General features: G+C 40.8%; 1 protein-coding gene across 6 annotated transcripts in view; it reads left to right on the top strand.

Moving 5' to 3' along the window:
• The window catches only part of ITGA7 (integrin subunit alpha 7), a 65,687-nt gene that overhangs the window by 34,035 nt on the left and 9,455 nt on the right, over positions 1 to 22,197 (top strand). For all 6 annotated transcript variants that reach the window (XM_070937772.1, XM_070937770.1, XM_070937773.1 and 3 more), the window contains 16 exons: positions 3,431 to 3,638; positions 4,124 to 4,317; positions 4,922 to 5,010; positions 6,571 to 6,698; positions 7,467 to 7,562; positions 8,518 to 8,582; positions 9,563 to 9,732; positions 11,636 to 11,785; positions 12,788 to 12,900; positions 14,527 to 14,716; positions 15,940 to 16,023; positions 16,130 to 16,209; positions 16,709 to 16,786; positions 17,653 to 17,755; positions 20,193 to 20,369; positions 21,539 to 21,637. In XM_070937772.1, coding sequence (XP_070793873.1) covers positions 3,431 to 3,638; positions 4,124 to 4,317; positions 4,922 to 5,010; positions 6,571 to 6,698; positions 7,467 to 7,562; positions 8,518 to 8,582; positions 9,563 to 9,732; positions 11,636 to 11,785; positions 12,788 to 12,900; positions 14,527 to 14,716; positions 15,940 to 16,023; positions 16,130 to 16,209; positions 16,709 to 16,786; positions 17,653 to 17,755; positions 20,193 to 20,369; positions 21,539 to 21,637 — 2,024 coding nt within the window. The remainder of the gene's footprint in view (positions 1 to 3,430; positions 3,639 to 4,123; positions 4,318 to 4,921; positions 5,011 to 6,570; positions 6,699 to 7,466; positions 7,563 to 8,517; positions 8,583 to 9,562; positions 9,733 to 11,635; positions 11,786 to 12,787; positions 12,901 to 14,526; positions 14,717 to 15,939; positions 16,024 to 16,129; positions 16,210 to 16,708; positions 16,787 to 17,652; positions 17,756 to 20,192; positions 20,370 to 21,538; positions 21,638 to 22,197) is intronic.

Here is a 22,197-nt window from a genome sequence, read left to right as displayed (position 1 = left end):
ATACTGGTCCCAATTTTTAATGTGCTAGTGCTATTTATCATTGGAGCATGTGGATCATCAGGCCTTCTCTATATCAGTACCATTCCTTTGGAAAAAAATATCCAAGGAGGCTGAATCTGTTTTTTTTTTTTTAAGAAAACAGCTAAAGACCTACCTATGTTCTTGCTGCATTTATGGAGTGTATTTTTATACCCTTTATATAAAATGCCTACTTGTTTCCCTTGGCAGCCCTGAGATTTGAGTGGCCCTATCCAAGTTCATATATAAATTTCTACGTTTTTGATAACAGTATTTAAGGCAATTGTTTTTAGCGCTGATATTTTAATGCTGTTTAATTCGTAATTTTATTGTTGGAAACTAACCTGAGTGCTGTGAAGTGGTATGGCAAAATGTTAATAAACAAATAAGAAAGACCAATTTTTTATTTGGAGCCAAACAGAACGGTTGGCCAAGTGCCTCAGATAAGATGTCTTGCCTGCTTAAGGAAGAAAAACATTAATTTACACTAGAATAGCTAGTGATCAATGACTGAGTGAGGCATTTATTGATTTGATTTCCCTCCTGCCTTTCTTTCAGGAACTCAAATGGGCATTCATAGTGGTCCCCTCTCCTATTTTTCCCATTAATAACAACCCTGTAAGGTAGGTTGGTCAGAGAGTGACTGGTTTTGAGTCATAAAGAAAACTCTGGTAGCTGGATGGGGGTGGGGACTAGAATGAGAGCCAGCTTGGTCTAGTAATTAAGGCGCACCAAGCTAAAAATTAGGAGACTGTGAGTTCCAGTCTCACTTTAGGCATGAAAGACAGATGGGTTGATTTGGATCAGTCAATTTTCTCTCAGCCCAACTTACCTCACAGAGAGGTTGTTGTGGGGAAAATAGGATGAAGGAGCATTAGGTATGTTTGCTGCCTTGAGTTATTTATAAAAACAAAGGCAGGTTAAAAAAAAATAAAAATAAAAACCTGGGTCTCTTAATCATTCCTATTCCAAGGGACTAGGGCAGGAAGAAAAGTTTGCTAGGGCATATTTGTTGTGTGATAGTTTAGGAGCAAATGGAGCTAAGGCACTGGTTTTGGGACAGTCTACCTGATGATCCACAGAAACTGATGTGAACAGCAACTACTGATCTAGTAAAATAGGAATTAGCCATTTTGATCAGTATTCCGCCTCCTTTGCAGCTAAAGGCATTTTAAATATTTTTTGAAACTGAAGTCTACACCTGTTTGATTTAGGTTGGAACTGCCAAAGCAAAGCATTTTCTGGCTCCCTTTAGCCCTCCATCCACTACAGAGAAATGCTAATAAGAAAATGACCAAGTAACATCATCAGTGATAGAAGACAAACCCAGCTGTCTTCTAGCACTGAGCTTGTTACCTAGTTGGGTAATGAAACATCTGTAAGAAAACAACCAATCTTAGAGAGCACCAAAGACTATCCCAGAGCTACAAACATTCTCTTCTATTAGTAGTACTTTTTTTTGCCATATTTTGAATAAAGTCACCAATTTAGTATGACTGTTTCTCCCTTATCCAACTCTCTCAAGCACGGTGATATATTGCATAATATTCTGTTGTTGGGACCATCTTCTGATGAAGTAGACCGTAGGCCCAAAATTTTATGCTACAACAAAATTCCTAGACTTTTAAGTTGCCACAAGTTCATACTACTGTATTCCAGTCCCAGATAAATCGCAGGCTCTTTCATGGGAATTAGCTGAAAAGATAAATTTCTCTCAGATTCTAGAATAGAAAACTTGGTCTTCTGGGAGATTACTAGAGCGTGTATTTCAAGGAGCCTTTGCATTCCTGACTAAGAGCTGTTACTCAAGCCAAAAACGCTCTCAGTCCCTTAGGAATGGGAAATGACAACAGACAGAGGCCAAGAGAGACTCTAATCAGACTGCAGAGCCTATGAAGTTCGCCTGCCGTTTTCAGAATGGAATGTTTTTTGTCTTAAAAGAGGTTTTCCTTCTCTAAATTATCCTCTTCTCTGGCCCCTGTAGCATAAAAGCAACTTCTTTTTTTCCTGCCTGGTCCTTAAGATGTTGTGTTTCCTGCTGTTCTAGTTTTAAAGTATTGATTTCCCTCTTCTTCCCAAACAGTCTTTGTGATGGATGCATTCTGGCATGCTTGGTGGGAAGGGAGACAATACTAGGGAAATCCAGCTATCCCTATCCTTTTGTTAAAAACAACAACAACACATTTTTATTAGGTTATAAATTATTATAAAATGCAAAATACAAAAGTAAATAAAAGAGCAGTGAAAGGGGACGGGAAGGGGGGAGAGAGAAGTGAGGAAGGGTAGGGAAAAGAAAAGAAAAGAAAAAGAAGCATTGACTTTCAACTCTCTCTCTTGCAATAGAATAAGGCATTAACATCAAATCACAACTTTGTGTTTTTCCATAGTAATAAGAACAATTCATTTCTATAAAAACCTGTCAATCTAATCTGTAAAACCCAAAGTCAAAATTACATTCTTTTCCACATCAAGCACGAAATTCAGAAGCGGTTTCCATGTGGAAACAAAAGTACTTATGTTTTTTTTTCTTTAATCAGAATAGTCAGTTTTGCCATTTCAGCCAACTCCATCAACTTCTGCATCCATTCGTCCATGTAGGAATCAAAGTGTCTTTTCATTTTTGTGCATACAAAAGTCTTGCTGGTATCAACATGTATAGTAGCAAAGTTCCAAATTTTTTTTCTCTAGTTCTTTTTCCATTAGTCCCAAAAGGAAAAATTCTGTTTTCATTTCTATCTCCATTTTCAGGATTTTCTGTATTAAAATATGAATCACATTTCAAATTTTTTTTTGCTTTATCACATGTCCACCATAAATGTTAAAAAGTCCCTTCTTTATTCTTACACTTCCAACATTAATTTGACATACCTTTATACATCTTAGATAGCTTATCTTATCTGGTGTTAAATACCAGCGATACATCATCTTATAAAAATTATATTTTAAATTAGAATTCAATAAAAATGTTACAATCCCTTTCCTTAATATAGCTCCCAAAGAGGAAGAACAGTACCCTTCACCAGTCTTCTTACTGTGGTGCAGAGGTGTCAAACTCGGGATGACATGTCGTCATGTGACCTATTGCAACTCTTTTCCCCTTTGCTAAAACGGGGTGGGGGGGGGGTGGGGGGTGGCAAATTCAGGAGCAATTCAAGAACAAGAATGTCAACCGGTTCAGAGTAGGTCTTGGGCCTGTGATGTCTATGAATGGTATGTGACTGTGAGCATGCAGGTGTGTGCATGGTTGTGCATTTACACATTAAGTCTAGAACTGGTATTGGTACTGGTATCGAAAGCTCATGATCTGATAGCTCATCTTGTAAGTTTTGGAATGAAAATTCTGGAAATATTGTGTTAATGCCCGTTAACACCTCTTTCTCAAATGACAAAGTACCCCTTCCTCCGTTTCCAGGCTTTTCTATAGACTCTGGAGTGGGGATAACCAGGAAGAATGAGCTGAGCTTTGTAACAGGGGCACCCCGAGCAAATCATATTGGATCCGTGGTGATCCTGCATCAAGACAACGTTAACCGCTTAGTGCCTGAGGTTATCCTCTCAGGAGAGAAGCTGGCTTCGTCCTTTGGCTACTCTCTGGCTGTAGTAGATCTCAATCATGATGGGTGAGTAATGTGGGAGGAAGAGAGCACTATGGACGAAGGGCTTTTTGCTCCATGCTCTGTTTGATGTTCTACTCTGGTCTTGCAATGGATGGTCCATTGCCCTGTCTAGCCCAAGCACACGAGTGCACAGGGGGATACTCAGGGGTGAAATCCAGCAGGTTCTGACAGGTTCTGGAGAACGGGTAGTGGAAATTTTGAGTAATTCAGCAAACCGGCAAATACTACCTCTGGCTGGTCCCAGAGTGGAGAGGGAATAGAGATTTTGGAGTATCCTTCTCCTGGAGTGGGGCGGGAATGAAGATTTTTCAGTATCCTTCCTCTGCCATGTCCACCAAGCCACGGCCACCAAGCCACACCATGCCCACAGAACCGGTAGTAAAAAAAAATTGTATTTCACCACTGGGGACACTGTTGGAGCAGAGCTGGAAAAGCCATCTGAGGAAGAGAGCAAGAAGTGAGCCACACTTACAGCTTGTTTCCTTTAGATGGATGGACTTGGTGGTTGGAGCACCAAACTTCTTCGATCGAAAGGAACGAATCGGGGGTGCCGTCTACGTTTACATCAACCAGGCAGGGCGCTGGGAAAACATCCTCCCCATTCGCCTCAATGGCACCTCTGACTCCCTGTTTGGCATCACAGTGGGTGCTGTTGGGGATCTCAACCAAGATGGTTTTCAAGGTGAGATTCTTGAACCTCTGGTGGGAAAGATGGGCACGAATTCTTAGGTTGGTTCCACGTGTGCTATCTGTGAACTTGAGTTAAGGTTAGGGGGAATTCTGGGGGGCCAAGCAAAATATACATGCTCGGAAGCAAGCCTCTGAGGATCAGGGGGACAAAGGTTCAAAGCCTGTGTGTAGGACGGTATCGGGTGGCTCTTGGAATAGAAAGAGAACCAATAGAGAAGTACGCATGTGTGAGAAAAGAAAATAGAAGACGGACAAGAGCCGAGGTGGCGCAGTGGTTAGAGTGCAATACTGCAGGCTACTTCAGCTGACTGCTAGCTGCAGTTCAGCAGTTCAAATCTCACCAGGCTCAAGGTTGATTCAGCCTTCCATCCTTCCGAGGTGAGTAAAATGAGGGTCCAGATTGTTGGGGGCAATAGGCTGACTCTGTAAACCGCTTAGAGAGGGCGGTAAAAGCACTATGAAGTGGTATATAAGTCTAAGTGCTATTGCTATATCTGTGTTAGAAGTTCCAATGCAAGCTAGACATTTGACATATAATTACAATTGCTGTGATATACGGTTCTTATTTCCCTCTGCTCTAATTTCCTAATTTCCAGACTTTGCGGTTGGAGCACCTCTGGATGGTGATGGGAAAGTCTACATCTATCATGGCAGTAATTTAGGAATTGTAACAAAACCTGCTCAGGTCAGTTCCCTTTCCACTTAATTAAATGATTGAGAAATAGTACATCTTTATGCTCTGCCTTGGCTCTACATAGGTAGAAAGTGAGGGAAATTATCTTGATAGAGATGTGGAGGAACCGTTGCCTAAGCTGGTGGTTCTCAACAGGGCCATAGGGCCCCGTGGGGGCCTTAGAGTATTTCAAGAGGGCCACAGGTGAAAAACATATAGTGCAGTCATGGCATGTGCCAAGGGGAAATGCAGAAAAGCTATGACTGCATTATTAAATATTGTCTTCTTGATACCAAAAAGTGTACCAGTTACTAGTCATGGGATCTGGAAAGGGAGCCACAAGAGAAAAACAAGGCCGAAAGGGGGCAATGGGTAAAAAAAAAAGGCCAAAAAAATAAAAAAGTGGAAGCATTTTTAAAGTCTAAAGCTAACGTTCAGAAGCGACTCTGACAGATATGTCACTAATTCATTGGAGCATAAGAAAGGGGAGGAGGTACTGCACAATCAGATTTGCCAGACTCTGTTATTATAGCCATTCTCAATAAAAGTCAATTAAACCTTCCTGGCTAAGCTATCTAGTGGGGCTGACAACAAACATTCCCTTTGTCAGAAAATATTCAGTATCTTTTCTGTCCTTAATGATAAGCATTGATCTGTCCATTTCTGCGCATTCCATTATTTTCTGAATTACCCTCTCATCTGACGAGATCTCCTCACTCTCCATTGTTGCGCAAATACAATCCTAGCCGCAGTCAATACATGTAAAATCAAATATGTAGTCTTTTTGTTGTATTTTTCCGGTAGAATGCCCAAAAAAAATGTCTCTGGTCTCAGTTCAATATGCTTCTTTGTCATTGTTTCCAACCAGATATGTATTTACTAGTATTTTTTAGTTTTGGGACATGTCCACCACATATGGTAGTATGAGCCCGGTGTTTGGTTACATTTCCAACATTTTGCTGATCTGTCTTTATATATTTTAGCCAACCTTGCCGGTGCAAAGTGCCATCTGTAAAACATTGTATACAAATTTTATACAAATTACTACGGAGAGAGGTTTATGATGATGTTATGTACTATTATAAATTATTTTCTTTCGCCGAGCCCTGAAAACTCTTCTTTTCCAGCAAGCAGGGCTGGCGTGAACCCCGCCCCCCTTTTTTAGTTTTTAATGGTTATTAATTGTTTAGTTTTAATTTGTTAATGGGTTTTAATTCGCACTGTTTTAATTCGGGCCAAAGTATATAATTCTTTTAATTAATTTTAAATTTTGTATTGTTATGTATTTTAGTTTTGGCTGTGCACCGCCCTGAGTCCACTAGGAGAAGGGCGGTATATAAATTGAATAAATAAATAAATAAATAAATAAATTTTGATAAATAGTTATATTATCAATGTCATTGTAATGAATACAACAACAAATATGTGAATATGAATTTTTAAAGAATTGTACCCTGTTCACTGTTCAATGGAGATGAAAAGTACTATAAATAAAACATGGGGAAAAAAAACACCTTTCCTCTATTTATCATCATTACTTTCTTCTGATTATGACACCCTTGATCTTTGTAGATCCTGACTGGGGAGAGTGTTGGCATCAAGATGTTTGGCTATTCCTTTTCTGGAGGGCTGGATATCGATGGCAACTTTTATCCAGATCTCCTAGTGGGCTCACTGTCCGACACAGTAGTATTGTACAGGTAAACCTGGGGGGGGGAGTAGGAAAATGATCTTCAATAATCAAATTGCTTAAAGCAGAGGCCTCCAACCTTGGCAACTTTAAGCCTGGTGGACTTCAACTCCCAGAATTCCCCAGCCAGCTTCTGGGAGTTGAAGTCCGCCAGGCTTAAAGTTGCCAAGGTTGGAGGCCCCTGGCTTAAAGGGAAGCCCATTCGGTGACTTTGGGCCAACAAACAAGGATGGTTTTATGGAGAAAAATGGGAGGATGGAACAGTGTTAGCTCCTATATACAATAAGTAGGATAAAAATCTTAACGAGCTGCAGCCTCCCGCAGAGAAACTAGTGTAGATTTTAGGAATAGCAAATATCAGCAACAAGGGTGGGCTATTGATAAAGCATAGAATACCAGGCTATACTTACAGCATGGACTACCAGCGAAACGATTATGTAAAAGAAATGCCCTCTGAGCACAAGAAGGAGGTGGGTTTGGGAATTCCACCATCAATTATGATTAGATCTGTATATAACCTATAATATGACTGTCATCTCTTACTATTGTAGTTATAACTGGAAATAGATTTGAGGAAAACACAGCAGGGACATAAAGGATCATATTGTATCTCTGCCATAAGTGTGAGAACGTTTCCATCCCATTTGGATGTTGAGTTAGGAATTTGAGCATTGCCAAATGCTGTCAGAACTCACCTGTATTAAACATTTTGGGCTTCAGTGAGCCTCACTGTGTGCAACCGGCTTAGTTTCTTACTGCTATCCAATGTATTTTTTAGATCTCGACCTGTCATCCATATCTCCAGAAATATCACTGCCAACCCCCAAAATGTTGACCTGGAGAATGTTAACTGCCGCTATATGGAGGGCATCTGGTGAGGACAATCTCCTCTTCCTCGATTGTATCTCCTTGCTTCTGCAACCCTTCCTACTCTTTTTCTTTGCGAACACCGAGCAGATGTTTCATGAATATGCCTGTAACTTTGATGCTGTCTCAAATAATGTTCTACAATAGTGGTTCTCAAACTTTTCTTCACCATGGGCCAGGGGTGAAATCCAGCAGGTTCTGACAGGTTCTGGAGAACCGGTAGCGGAAATTTTGAGCAGTTCGGAGAACCGGCAAATACCACCTCTGGCTGGTCCCAGAGTGGGGTGGGAATGGGGATTTTGCAATACCCTTCCCCTGGAGTGGGGTGGGAATGGAGATTTTGCAGTATCCTTCCCATGCCACGCCTACCAAGCCACACCACGCCCACCAAGCCACACCCACAGAACCAATAGTAAAAAAATTTGGATTTCACCACTGCCATGGGCCCCCTTTAAATACCTTTTGTAGCCATAGACCGTGGTCATGGACCCCCAAGACTTTACTCAAGATTTAAATCATAACATTTCTTCAAGCCTTCGCGGACCACAGGTTGAGAATCCCTGTTCTATGATAAAATAAGGAAAAGATCTATGATGTTTTTCTGGGCCTGCTCATTACAATCCCAGGAAAAAAACCAGACTTGATACGCCTTCAGATGTAATACGTATCTACACCTTGCATGTTTCAAACCACTTTGAGTTTAGTTACCGCATAGCCCAAGCTAATAATTTTCCATTGCTGAATGAGCATTTTTAGAAGTATGTTGCTCTACTGTGTGCTTTGTGATTGGCAAGCAGTCAGGAGAATAAAATTTGTAAATTTTTGTTTTGGAGTAAGACAAGAACAACATCATGAGAACCAAAAGGTTGAATTGGGGTTGCTGGGCCATTGTGATGGTGCTGTAAATAGTTAGCTTTTAAAAGGTCAGGGCCTACTTTCCTTCTTTCTTTCTGCTTTTTTAGCAGTGTGGAAATACAAGCCTGTTTCCTTTATACAGCCAACCCTTCGAGCTATAGCCCACCCATCAGTGAGTATTGTCTGGAACTTTTCAAGTTTTCAATATCCTTATAGTCTTGGTTTTGTGTTGCTGTTTCAATGCCTAAATCTTAACGGTGTTAGCGAATTAGTTGATCACTATATCATATGGCTGTTGTGGCCTGTCAGCGGCCTGTGCAGTTAGTAGCTGATTCCAACAGCAAGGAGGCTGGTGTGGTGCTGCGCCAGCAGCCTGTGCAGTTGGCACTCAAGTCGGACAATGAGGAGGCTGGAGAAGATGTGGTGCCAGAGTTGGGGATTTAGCCAGGGCCTTCAGAACCTCCAGAAGGTCCCATAAGTGAAGAGGAAGAGGAGGAGCCTCTACTCGATGCACAAGTGCACAGAGCTGCGAAAAGGCAGGAGTGGCTCCTCAGGAGAGGTCTCCTAGAGAGTAAGGCTTGGGGCTAATTGGCCACTCCCCTAGCCTATTTCAGGAAGGACGACAACTGATGCAATTTGCAGGAAACAACTTCGTTCAAATTCCTTCGCGTCTTGATTCCAGAAAACGTTTGATTTGGCTCTTGTTTCTCTCTTATCAGTTTTTCTGCAAATTGCTTCTGGGCATTATGCCAACCACAGTAAGATTATGGTTATCTGAAATACTATACCTCAGAACTGAGTTATTATTCTTTGAATTCTTGTCGGCTGTTAATGAAGTTAAATTAACAGCCCTTGTTCAGAAAAGACTGATTTATTGTACTTGTGTTTGAACAACTACTAAGAAAACTCATTAGTAGTCTTTAATTAGTAAATTAAGGTTTGTACGGACTTTGTGTGTGCTGCGTTCTTTGGAGTCCGTAGCTGGGGAAGAACAATGGCTTGTGTAGTAGGTCAGCCTCTTAAAATTGGGCAAGGGAATCCTGTTCAAGGAATAGAAGGCTTCAACAAACTACGGTAAATCTGGACACCACTAGAAATAACTTCTAGTCTCTTTTCTTTTGCCTTCTCCTCTGCCTCTCCTTCTTCCCCTAGGACTTGAATACAGTTTTGAGGCTGATGGTGACCGCCGGCAACAAGGAAAAATTTCTAGAGTCTTTTTCCGATATCAGAATGCCAAAGACCTTGAGTATCAGTACTCTGGAATACTGGAACTGCCCAAACAACAATCAAAGGCTTGCACCAAGGCTATACTGCAGCTGAAGGTGAGTGTCATAGACGATTTTGCTGGGTCTCTTAGCTCTTGATTTCTGTAAGACACATAAAAGTAGGTGACTTTAAGAAATGTAAGTACCTAAGTAGCTTTCCTTGGTCTGCTCTAAATGAGCCATAAAAGAAGCTGGCTTAATATATGTGGTTGACAAGATCCAGAATCACTATTTTGGGTTGACATAAGCAGTTACCCGTTTTGCCTTGTGTTGTTGATGGAACAACTTGGAAATAAAAAGATGGAAGGAAGATAGTTTACCCCATGCAGGCAGTCCCTGCCACCATGTATTTGAAGCTTCTCTGTAATCACCACAAACTGAATTTGAAAAAGAGCCAAGTAAGCCAGGGTGCTTGCGGTAGATTTTGGATAACAATAGTCATAAAGTTCCTTGAGTGAACAAGATCTTTGTTCTAACAACAGAGGATTTTCTATCCTTGGCTATTCTGTAGGTGGGAGGGAAGGCTTGATTTATTTCAGGCTCCTTTTTGAATGTTTAATTTCCATTTATAAAATATGGCCTGCATCCAGGGTTATGTCAGTGAATCTTTACTTACACAATGGTATTTCCTCTTTCTCGATAGATCTCTCAAGCCTCCAAAGCAAATTAGAGGGCGGGGGTGGACAGCAAGAGTCCTTTGTCCACAAACATGCTGTTGGACCTAGCCTCTGTTTCAAGATGTTTCATTTATTTAATTCCTTTTAAAATACCTTCATTAGGAAGCTGTTTTATTCAGATCTCCCCATGTTATGTCTAAGAAGTCCAGCACAATGACTAATTTACAAATTCTTGGCCCAGTTCTTAACATCCAAACAACAAACTGACCTATAAGACTCATCTGCATTTAGGTTTTGCCATATTGCACTGATTCCTACAATTCCCCCATCCAATTAAGCTTTTGCACCCTAACGTTTCTAACAGCCTGTTAGTAACCACCACATCCTGCCTGAAATATTGGCTATGAATTCACAGCTGTGGCTCCTTGTCACCATGGCACTCAGAGGAACTAAATAACAGGGGGAGACATTTAAGGTATGCAAAATTTGTCATAAAATATTCCAAGACGGAAGCAGACCATTCCTCCTGGAATAGGCCATTCCAAGTGTTCAGAAAAGGAAACCTGTTCTGAATGTTATTCTGGAACCATTAGATCAGAAGGACTCCATTTCCAGACTGGACTGGTTCAAAGTCACTTTTGGCTTTTGACTATACTATGATAATACCAGGAGCCTTGGTGGCACAGCGGACTAAAGTGCTGTTAAGTAGCACTTAGCTGCCACCTGCCTGCAATTACTGCGAGTTCAAATCTCACCAGGCTCAAGGTTGACTCAGCCTTCCATCCTTCCAAGGTAGGTAAAATGAGGACCCGGATTGTGGAGGCAATAAGCTGACTTTGTATAAAAAAGAACGCCGCTTAGGGGGCCCCGAAAGCCCTACTAAGCAGGTATATACAAAAGTATGAAGGCTATTGCTTAACACATTGTAAGCCGCCCTGAGTCTCTGGAGAAGGGCGGCATATAAATTGAACCAATTAATAAATAAATAAACATTTTGAGAATTGCATTCCAAAATTGTTTTAGGGAAGCAAACAGGAGTGAAATGCTCCCGGTTCAGACCGGATCGCCTAATCTGGTAGCGATGGTGGCGGGTGGTTCGGAGAACCGGTAGCAAAAATACCTGCCTCCCCCCCATGCCCAGCTGAGTCGCACGATCATCAGAGGCTTTTTTTTTATTTTTAAAAGCATTTTTTCTAAAACCTCTTAAAAGTAAAAAAAAAAAAAAGTTGGCCACGCCCACCCAGTCACATTACCCCCACCAAGCCATGTCCACAGAACCGGTAGTAACAAATTTTACATTTCACCACTAGAAGCAACATATATTGTGATTGTCTTTATTATAGGAGCAAGTCCGAGACAAGCTCCATCCCATTGTTGTGATGATGACCTACAACATCAAGCATGGCCGCAGCAAACGCCAGATCCCAGGGACCACCCTGGGGCCCCTCTTGCCTGTACTGAATGCCGTGCCACACAACTCTCAGAGGATTGAGGTAGGCAAGCATCCGAGGACAAGGTTATGTGAAGGAGAGGTTCCCCCACCCCCTTGTTCACTGGTTAACTAGGAGAGAAAGCAGGCTCTATTAATCATTGTTATTACTGTTTCAGAATCCCTTTGTTATGAGGTTGAACAAACAGCCGAGGATAAGGGGTCAAATAAGAAAAATCTGTGACTGGTCCTGGTTTTTCTATTTGTATATAGAGTTATGGATTTATTTGTGTGTACATTCTTCCAAAGCAGTGTGCAATGTATAGCACTTCACAAAGCGCGCATCAAAGTCGCTAGTAATGTCATAAGCTAATGAAGGCTTAAAAAAACGTAGCATGAAATTGTAATATCCCTCCCCACCTCACCTCGGGCAAACTGCAGGAACATTTAAACACAAATTATGTGTTTCAATTAATTATGCATTTTATTATAGGTGCCCTAGGGTTTCTGCGGGAAAGGGGATGATTCAAGCCTGTTTAAAGAAAAGAGTTTCTCTTGCTGTTCAATGCGCCTTTTGCTATTTTTATATGTATTATATTACAGCTTAGATGGGCGATGATGTTGCTGTGTTTAAAGAATAACAAAAAGTCAGTTAGTCACAGCTTGCTAAATTTTATCGCTGCTTTCTAAGGAGATAATCTGCAATAATTGCATCATCTATTCCCTTATTATAATGGTAGCCTCATTTGTATCAATTACAATTGCCAGTTTTCCTGTTTGCATGACTCATGACTCAATTAAGCATGTTGCTTTGGGGGCCAATATCTGCAGTTTGATGGGGAGGCCCAATAAGTTTGCAATCAGAAGATGCCAAGTTCCTTTGTAGCATATAGCTAACAAAGATATATTTCTTAGGAGAACAAAGAAGCAGGCATAGTGTCTACTCACTATGCTCTGAGTCAGTTTGGAGCTTGAACCCAATCCTTTGTCAAACCTTGCAGAATTCCTTTTACTTCCCCTTATAGCGGTGTGGTTTGATTTTGAATCCCTGTATCAATCCCTGCAGGTCAATTTCCTCAAGCAAGGATGTGGGGAGGATAAAATCTGCCAAAGCAACCTGCAGCTGAAATACAAGTTCCACTCTCGTGTTGATGATGCTGTATTCCAACCGCTGCCCAGGTATGAACAAAATCAAAATTCCCATTTGATGGTAACAGTGATGTTGTATCTCAAGATTCTTCTAGGATCTAGAACTATCAGTGTAACCGATGTATCAAAGAAGAAGAATAGAAATGAATCTCCATTTCCAAGGTGGCTTCGCAGCTTCAGCCTTTTTGGAGGTATTGCCCTTAATTAGCTTAGACTGTGGATGAAGGGTCAAAGTGTCAGGGTTCCAAGTAACAAACCCAACAGAATCAAAACTCCAAGGCAGGCACGTTCCTCAAAGTATAGATTTATTAGGCACGTCATATTGGCACATCTGGGGAAACCCGATTCCGCGCCTCCTTTGGGTTTCCCCCTAATTAAAAGTAGAGTTTTCCAATTTGGTGGGTTATGCAGAATGTTTTGAAGAAAAAAATTCAATTTTCTCCACAACTGTTTTTATTGGGTATAGTTAAGGGTTTTATATTGGGTGAAACAAAGTTGATATTGTACATGATAACAGCAGCGAGATTATTGATAGGTAAATCCTGGAAAAATGAAGCTTTGCCCACTATCGAGGAATGGACTTTGAAGATGGCCAGTTTTGCAGAGATGGCGAAGATTTCGGCATATTTAAAAGACTGTTCTCAAGAGACTTATGAATGGGAATGGAAAAAGTGGATAGATTATGTTCAGAACAAATATCAAACCAGGAAGTATCAAATAGCTTTCATTTGAAAATGTTATATTAAGATAGAAATATTTTAATGTAATGAAGATGAAAAACTATAAGGGGGAGGGAGGGGTTCAAGTTTTATACAAAGGGTTTTTTTTTCCTTGATCTGAGTATATTGTATGGAAGTCCGGGGGGAGGGGAGGGTTAGGGAGGGTTAGGGAGGGTTAGGGAGGATGAGGTTGGGAAGTTTGGGTGGGTTGAGGGGGGGGGAAGGGGTGAAAATGTAATTGTAAAACTTTTGCAATAAAAAAAAAAGTAGAGTTTTCCCTCCCCTGCCTATGCAGTCCATCACATGGTCCAATCAGGTCACAGTTCAAGGGTCACTCAATCTTAGACCCCACCTCCTTGTACCTGGTGGGAAAACTCTTGGTTCTCAAGAGAAAGAATTTTATTATGGCTACAATCCACCAGCTATCTCTTCCTCCCCACTCCCATTCCCACAGCTTGACTTTCTTCACTGTGGCAGCCCTGAAGTGCCAAGGGGGAAAATGGTTCCGGGGCTGACACAAAGACCATTTGGGGAAAGAATATCAGGGGTTTTAAGAGGTAAGATGAGTGCTTGAAGGAACTGCAATAAGAAGGAGCCTGAGTGGCGCAGCAGACTAATGCTACTGTTAAAAGGTAGTATTTAGCTTCCAGCTGCCTGCAATTACTGCGAGTTCAATTCTCACCAGGCTCAAGGTTGACTCAGCCTTCCATCCTTTCTAAGGTAGGTAAATTGAGGACCCGGTTTGTGGGGACAATAAGCTGACTAATAAATAAATAAATAAATAAATAAATCTCACATTATGAAGGAACCCTGGCTGAAGTTGGCTTAGGTTAACAAGAGTTAATCCAATTAGAAGTTCTCATTTTGACTGTTTCCTAATTTGCCATAATTACGTTAGATCAACATTTCAATCATCACCTTTGTTTCCTTCCTCCAGAGGTGATGACGGCTTGGATGTTTTTTCTATGAGCGATCAGAAAGGCATCGCCCTTGGAATCTCTATCACCAACTTTCCTTCAGTTGCTGCTGAGCCGCAGCGGGATGGCGATGATGCCCATGAAGCCATGCTGCTTATCTCACTGCCATCTACTTTGACTTATGCTAGTCTGCGGCACTACAATGCAACGGTACCTTTTGGAAAATGCTGCACTGGGTAGCCCATGGGGAGAGCCACGGGAAGGGCCGGTCTGAAAGACTGATTGACTTCCAGAAGCCTAATGATGTTGGAGAGATGGCAGTGCCACCTGAGATGGAAAGCTGAGTGAAGTTTAAAGACGGGGTTCTCAAGGGACTGCACGACACAGTGAAACAGATTGTTAAACACTGTACAACATCTGGGTTTGGGAATTAGTGGTGCTGTAGGTGGGATTTGACGAAGGATTCCAGCTGGGCTGGCATGCTGGTACTAGGAGTTACAACACAGAGATGGAATGTATAGCTCTGTGGGCTATGACTAAAGATACTATTGTTAAGCTGGCAGAGGCAAGGGGAGAATGCTTCTGGAGGCAGGGAGGGTTGTACCAGGATAACAGAGACCCATAGAGAGTTGCACAGTTAAAAAGTCCAGAAGTTATGAGGATGATAGGGCCAATGAGAGTTGCATTGGAGCATTCTCAGTTTTAAAGGCGAAGTGGATAAAGTAGGATTGTACTTGCATTATTTAAAAAAGCACCGGCAAGAGTGATTTTGAACAATGGTATCATTCTGATGATAATGTCATAGAAGTGCTACTGTTTCTTCCTCTGGGGGTAGAAGCACTTTCAGGGCTGTATGTATTCATTCAGGTACAGATTCAGAATATTTAAATACGTTTTTAGCCATTAATATTGTTTGAAGAAAAGTAGATAACGTATTTTGAAATTCTTGATACTTTCTCAGATGCATGCACATTCTCACACAAGGAAAAAAAAAGACTACACAAGTTCATAACATTTTTATTAGGTCCAATCTTGGCAGTCGTGGGTTTCAAAAATTTTGACTACTGGTTCTGTGGGCGTCGCTTGGTGAGCGTGGCAGGGGAAGGATACTGTAAAATCTCCATTCCCACCCCACTCCAGGGGAAGGTTACTGCAAAACCCCCATTTCCTCCCGATCAGCTGGGACGTGGGAGGCAGAGAATAGATGAGGGCGGGGCCGGTCAGAATTTTTACTACTGGTTCTCCGAACTACTCAAAATTTCTGCTACCGGTTCTCCAGAACTGGTCAGAACCTGCTGAAACCCACCTTTGAATCTTGGCTATATTTTTCTCAATTCCTTCAAGTGCCAGATTTTGGAAGAGTAAGATACCGGTACATAAGGGTCCAGATATGCAAAGACTGATTGTAGTTGAACTTTTCTTGCTTTTCATAGGAGAAGATCCCAACTTGTGTGTCTAATCATAATGCTACACATGTGGAATGTGAACTTGGCAACCCCATGAAACGTGGAGCACAGGTGAAGGGCAGTTCCTCTTTATTACTCTGTCTGCAAAACAGAGTTTCCTTTGCTTCTCTAGAACTCTTACTTCCAACCCTGTTTCTTCTCTTCTTTCTACCTCCAGTTTCGGTTCTACCTTGTTCTGAGTACTTCAGGCATTACCTTGGAGACCACAGAACTGGAAGTAAACCTAGAATTGACTACGTAAGTAATTCCTTTCTGGAATCTCTTCCAAAAGCCATTTTGTTTCCCAGGATTTAAGGAATGTTTCAGTCTTCCTTGCTTATGTAACAATATCCTGTTTCCTTCAAGGTCATCTCCTTGACTTTCTACAGATCATGGCCATGGGATCAAATACATCCCTGATCCTTTCTTTATGTGCACTGCATGTAAAAAGCTTTAATTGTGTGGTTGTAATCACAGCTCTGGTATTTTTTACTCCTCCATTCCCTACACAATTTAATCATGCTAAGGCACTAAGACCCGAATATTCCCAAGCCACAGCTTGGATTTGCTTGAGTTTTCTATATTTAGGAGAGCAGAGCTTCTTCAAATCAAATTTGCATGGGTGTCAGGAAACAAGTTGAATATGAATGGCAGAAATTGACCTGTCTCCTTGGACAAAGACAGGATATGAACTAATAAACATAAATATATGCACACAATCTTACCCTGCTGAACTCCTGTATTTCCTTCCTCACAGGATCTCCGAACAGCCTGCGTTGGCCCCAGTGGCAGCTCGAGCCCGAGTGATCATAGAGCTTCCTCTCTCAATTACTGGGTAAAAACAATTTGGGAAGCATTTGTTTTGCCCCAAATAATGAGGTCTTTTTTTTTCTCCCTCAGGTTAAGATACATTGATAGCCAAGACTCTATTCATACACCTATTAAAAATGACTGAAAGAAACTACCTTTTTCATTCAGCCAAACAGCTTGGGACTGTGATGACGAACCTTTGGTCAGAAATTCTTGACATTTGACATTTTCTGAATGTCGAAAGTTCAGAAAATGCCTACCTTGATTCTGCTGATGTGCCTCACACCCACATACACGCATGCACACACACACACACACACGCACATATGGACAAAAGAGAAACACTTCATAAGAAAAGAGTAATAAATGACATTAAGTTATTTAAATTTGCCATTGAATAGATCAATAAACAAATACTTACATAATTGTAAATATTTTTCGAAATGCCTATCTGAGACAACTTCAAGTTGCCTGAGGCCTGGAAGTTTCGGAGAATGCTCTTGGAGCCTCAGAAAAGAGTGGGAAAAGCCCATTCTCACATGCTTCTTGGAGGTCTCGGTGGCTTCATGAGACCAGGCCTTTTCCTGCAACTTCCAGAGGGTCCAAAAGGCCTGGCATGTCACCAAAAATGGCATGGTGTGTCACCTATAATAGGGGTCTCCAACCTTGGCAACTTTAAGCCTGGAGGACTTCAACTCCCAGAATTCCCCAGCCAGCAAAGGAATTCTGGGAATTCTGGGAGTTGAAGTCCTCCAGGCTTAAAGTTGCCAAGGTTTGGAGACCCCTGGCCTATAACACACGTGTCATCGCTGGCCTAGAACTATCTGCGGGATATGGATGGCTGACTTTCTAGCTTTCCGTCCCTTAAGACTTTCACCCATCTCTCTGCAGACTGCCTGAACCAAAGCAACTCTTCTTCAGTGGGGTGGTCCGGGGCGAAAGCGCCATGAAGAAGGAAAGTGATGTGGGCAGCCCAGTGAGCTTCAATGTGACGGTGAGTGATCCTGATGCCTTCAGAGCAGAGATGTAGTTTCATGATTACAACACTTCACGTTGTAGTCACCTGTTATGTTTGAAGCAGGGTGAGGCAGCCTTGTGTCCTGTGGTCAGCAATAAGGATTGTAAGAGTTACAGGTTAACAAAAAAAGATATTCAAAAATAAATGTTAATGATATTTAGAATAATGATCTCCTATACTTCAGCTAGTTTGGTCCAGTGTTAAGGCATCGGGCTAGAAACTGGGAGACTGTTCTAGTCCCACCTTAGCCATGAAAGCCGGCTGGGTGACTTTGGGCCAATCACGCTCGCTCAGCCCAACCCACCTCACAGGATTGTTGTGCGGAAAATAGGAGGAGGAAGTAGTATTAGGTATGTTTACTGCCTTGAGGTACTAATAAAGTAATAAAGGTGGGATAAAAATCTAATAAAATAAAATAATACTTCCTAATCCAAGTGTCCCCATCACCCAGTCTGCGACCCAGCACTATTGGGAACCAGACTGCGCAAGCAGCGGGCAACCACTTGAGTATGCAAAGCTGTGTTTGTGCAAGTGGCAGGCATGCACGAAACCATTCCCTCTCCCTTGCTGCCACTAGTGCCACTAGTCCACAGAGCTGGAAAGGTTGGGACCGCTGTCCTAATCAGCGGTTCCAGGTTTTAAAGAATAGTACTGTAATTATGTTTAAACTGAAAAACTTGATTAGTTTAAGAGGGGGGAAATCTCTTTTGAATAGAATAGAATAGAATAGAATAGAATAGAATAGAATAGAACAGAACAGAACAGAACAGAACAGAACAGAACAGAACAGAACAGAACAGAATAGAATAGAATAGAATAGAATTTTTTATTGGCCAAGTGTGATTGGACACACAAGGAATTTGTCTTGGTGCATATGCTCTCGGTGTACATAAAAGAAAAGATACGTTCGTCAAGAATCATAAGGTACAACACTTAATGATAGCCATAGGGTACAAATAAGCAATCAGGAAACAATATCAATATAAATCGTAAGGATACAAGCAACAAAATTACAGTCATAAGTGGAAAGAGATGGGTGGTGGGAACGATGAGAAGATTAATAGTAGTGCAGACTTAGTAACTAGTTTGACAGTGTTGAGGGAATTATTTGTTTAGCAGAGTAATGGCATTCAGGAAAAAACTGTTCTTGTGTCTAGTTGTTCTGATGTGCAGTGCTCTATAGCATTGTTTTGAGGGCAGGAGTTGAAACAGTTTATGTCCAGGGTGTGAGGGGTCTGTAAATATTTTCACAGTCCTCTTTTTGACTCATGCAGTATACGGGTCCTCAATGGAAGGCAAGTTGGTAGCCATTGTTTTTTCTGCAGTTCTAATTATCCTCTGAAGTCTGTGTCTGTCTTGTTGGGTTGCAGAACCAAACCAGACAGTTATAGAGGTGCAGATGACAGACTCAATAATTTCTCTGTAGAACTGTATCAGCAGCTGTATTCCATGTATTGGATCATCAGTTCCATGTATTGGAACTCTCTGAGAATGTCTTTTAAAAAATTGGTTCAGCCTGTTTTTATGCTGGAGATATAACTTTGAAGAAAATTTGATAACATATTATGGGCTCTTCTTCAAAGAGAGTTAAAGATTTAAACAGCAGTATTTGTTAAATTATGACTCTGGAAACTTTCACTCTATGAAGAACACATATATTTTTCTTCGGCTGTGGCAAAATGTGATTATGTGTTAATGGTAGAATGTCTGTATCCTCCATTTCTCCTAAATGTTAATTTAATGAAATTTGTCACCTCTCACCAGCCTTTATACCATTAGTTCTGTATTGATGGAGAGGCAAGACTGGGCAATATGATTTGCTATGACTCAGGAACCAAATTTAAAAATTGAATCACAATTTGGGAAAAGATGAAGAAACTTCCTTCTTTTCTTTCTTTCTTTCTTTCTTTCTTTCTTTCTTTCTTTCTTTCTTTCGCTTATATAGACATATCTAAATATTTGTTAAAACATATTAGGTGTTTAGCTTTGTTGTCTTGATTTTTTAAAATATACTGTTGTATTTCTCGTATATTTCATTATTTCCTATGGAATAAAATCTAGGATGTGAAAGATATACAACTGTGAGCTAGAATTCTTCGGTGATACCCAATTTTTGCTATATATATTACTGATTTGCTTCTAAGCAAAAAAAGTGAATTGAGAATTCTTCCCCATATTTTTTGAGGAAACCCAAATAACTCTTCTTTATTTTATTAATTCTTGGATTATTTATCCTTCAAGATTGTTAAAAATGTCTTCTTAAAAGGCAAAGTTCTTTTTTTTTCTTTTTTACAATTTCTATCCTGTGTTTTCACTTTAAAAGGCTCTGCTAGAAATACTGAATTAGGGAGATGTGATTGAACATGTCAATATGATCTCCTGAGTTGCTTATCTCTTTCTTTGCCTCTACTAGGTCTTAAACAGAGGCCAATCCTTGAGCACCTTGGGCTCTGCCTTCCTCTACCTCATGTGGCCCTATGAAATTTCAAATGGAAAATGGCTTCTTTATCCCCTTAAGATGGAGTTATTGAGCCATTCCCAACATCGTTCAACCTGCACCCCTAATCCCAACCCCCTGGGCCTGGCTCTGGTAAGTACCATGGATTCCAGACAGCAATGGGATACATTGGCTAGTGAGAATATCTTTCTCTTACTTTTAAGGGCAGATATATTTAGAGGTGCCAAGTTCCAGATACTCTCCACTGTTTATAATATAGAAAGCACCCTTAAAGGAATTTATGATTTCCCCCTTTCAAATATTGGCTGGGTTTTTTTTTGTGAATATATTTGTGCTCCATACTACAAATGCTTCACATTCAGGGCATACATTTGCAAAAGGGAAATGTAATTTTTGTAGGAATATTCATGATTCCAAAATCATTGTTGTAACTCAGTTGAATAAATTCATTATCCAGAAAATTAAATATATCTCAGTTGTACACTGTTTTCAAAAGGACAATCCATTTCATGTTCAGTTAAAATTCTGCCCATTGAATGTTTTCTTTGTGGAAAAGCTAGATCTACTCCATTTCTGCAGCCCACGGAAGTATTTCAGATCCCCTCTACCTCATTTGCTTGCATCCTTTCTAACCCTTTCCCTGTTGACTTTTTGGGAAAGCTGGCAGAAAAGATTGCAAATGGCGATCACATGATTGCGGAGCACTTGGCAACTAAACTAGTTGTATGTGTGAGCCAGTTGCCAAGATCCCAAAATTAGCTCATGTGACAGAGGAGGGAGCAACAATATTTTATGGGCTGTAAATCATTTTTCTGAGGTCCTTGTAAATTTGAATGGTCTTAAATGACTGGTCATACATCAAGTAGTATCTGTAGTGTAATATTAGCTAAGTAGTAGCTGTAGTATAATATTAGCACATCAATGGTTGGATGATGGCAGAAGAAGCTACAAATCACTACTGGAGAAATAACTGTAAGATCCATTAAAAACATTAATACACATTTATTGATTTGCTTATTTGTTTCTTTCAAGAACCTTTATAACTTTCAGCCCCTGAACCTCTCAAAACAGCTTATGTACCAGCAGTAAAAATGACGGGTTGACAAACTGAAAAAGACATAACCAAAAGAAAATGGGAAGAGGAGGGAAAGGAAGAGGGAAGAAAAAGAAAAAAAAAGCCAATCCAGGAACTAATTCTTGTCTTTTTGTCAACCAGTTATCTGCAAATTTGTTTTGTTTTGTTGAGAACAGAAAATAGCAAACGTTTGCAGTGCCCCTCATCCAATGTTGTTGTTTTTCAGGAACCTCCTCCTCAGAGAAGGAAGAAACGTGAGACTGAGCAGGCAGAAATGTCCAGCCCCTCACTGACTTATTGGAAAGGACGAAAAAATGCTACCTTAGTAAGTGAAGTTCGCTATTTGTCAGGACCATGTGTATTGAACACCATCTCTGTGAAAATGCCCTGAAAGTACTGGTAGTTAAACTGCTCTGCATGACATTTGGTGTTTCTCTGGTCTACTGGGAAGTAGCGGCAAAATTACAGGAAATCTGCTAAAGATGACAAAACTGTGATTTTCTGAAAAAGAGCCTTCAGAAGCTGGATTTACAAGAGAAATGATGGTGGGTTTTTTTTTAAATTAAATATAAATACAGTGATCTTAGGCGGCTTACAGCATAATAAAAAGATAAAACAATTAAAAATTAAGAAAAAATAAAGACTAAAAAACCAAGAGGACAGGCGACATGGGGGTGGGCTTCTTCTCTCTATCCCATTAACTACCCCAGCATAGAGTGCACCAGTCAAGGCTCTGGCCAGCCAACAGAACCAAGTTTTAAGGCTCTTATGGAAGGCCAGGAGCGTGCAAGCTGATCTTGGCTTGGACAGAAGAATATTCCAAAGGGTGGAGGTCACAGCAGAAAAGGCTGTTCTCCTGGCCCCTGCCAGCCAATTCTTTCGCAG

The sequence above is a fragment of the Pituophis catenifer genome, unplaced genomic scaffold (assembly GCF_029215685.1).
Source record: "Pituophis catenifer annectens isolate HBS135680 unplaced genomic scaffold, rPitCat1.0.hap2 SCAF_2, whole genome shotgun sequence".
In the NCBI taxonomy this organism is placed as follows: domain Eukaryota; kingdom Metazoa; phylum Chordata; class Lepidosauria; order Squamata; family Colubridae; genus Pituophis; species Pituophis catenifer.
This window is presented reverse-complemented; position numbering and strand designations above follow the sequence as displayed.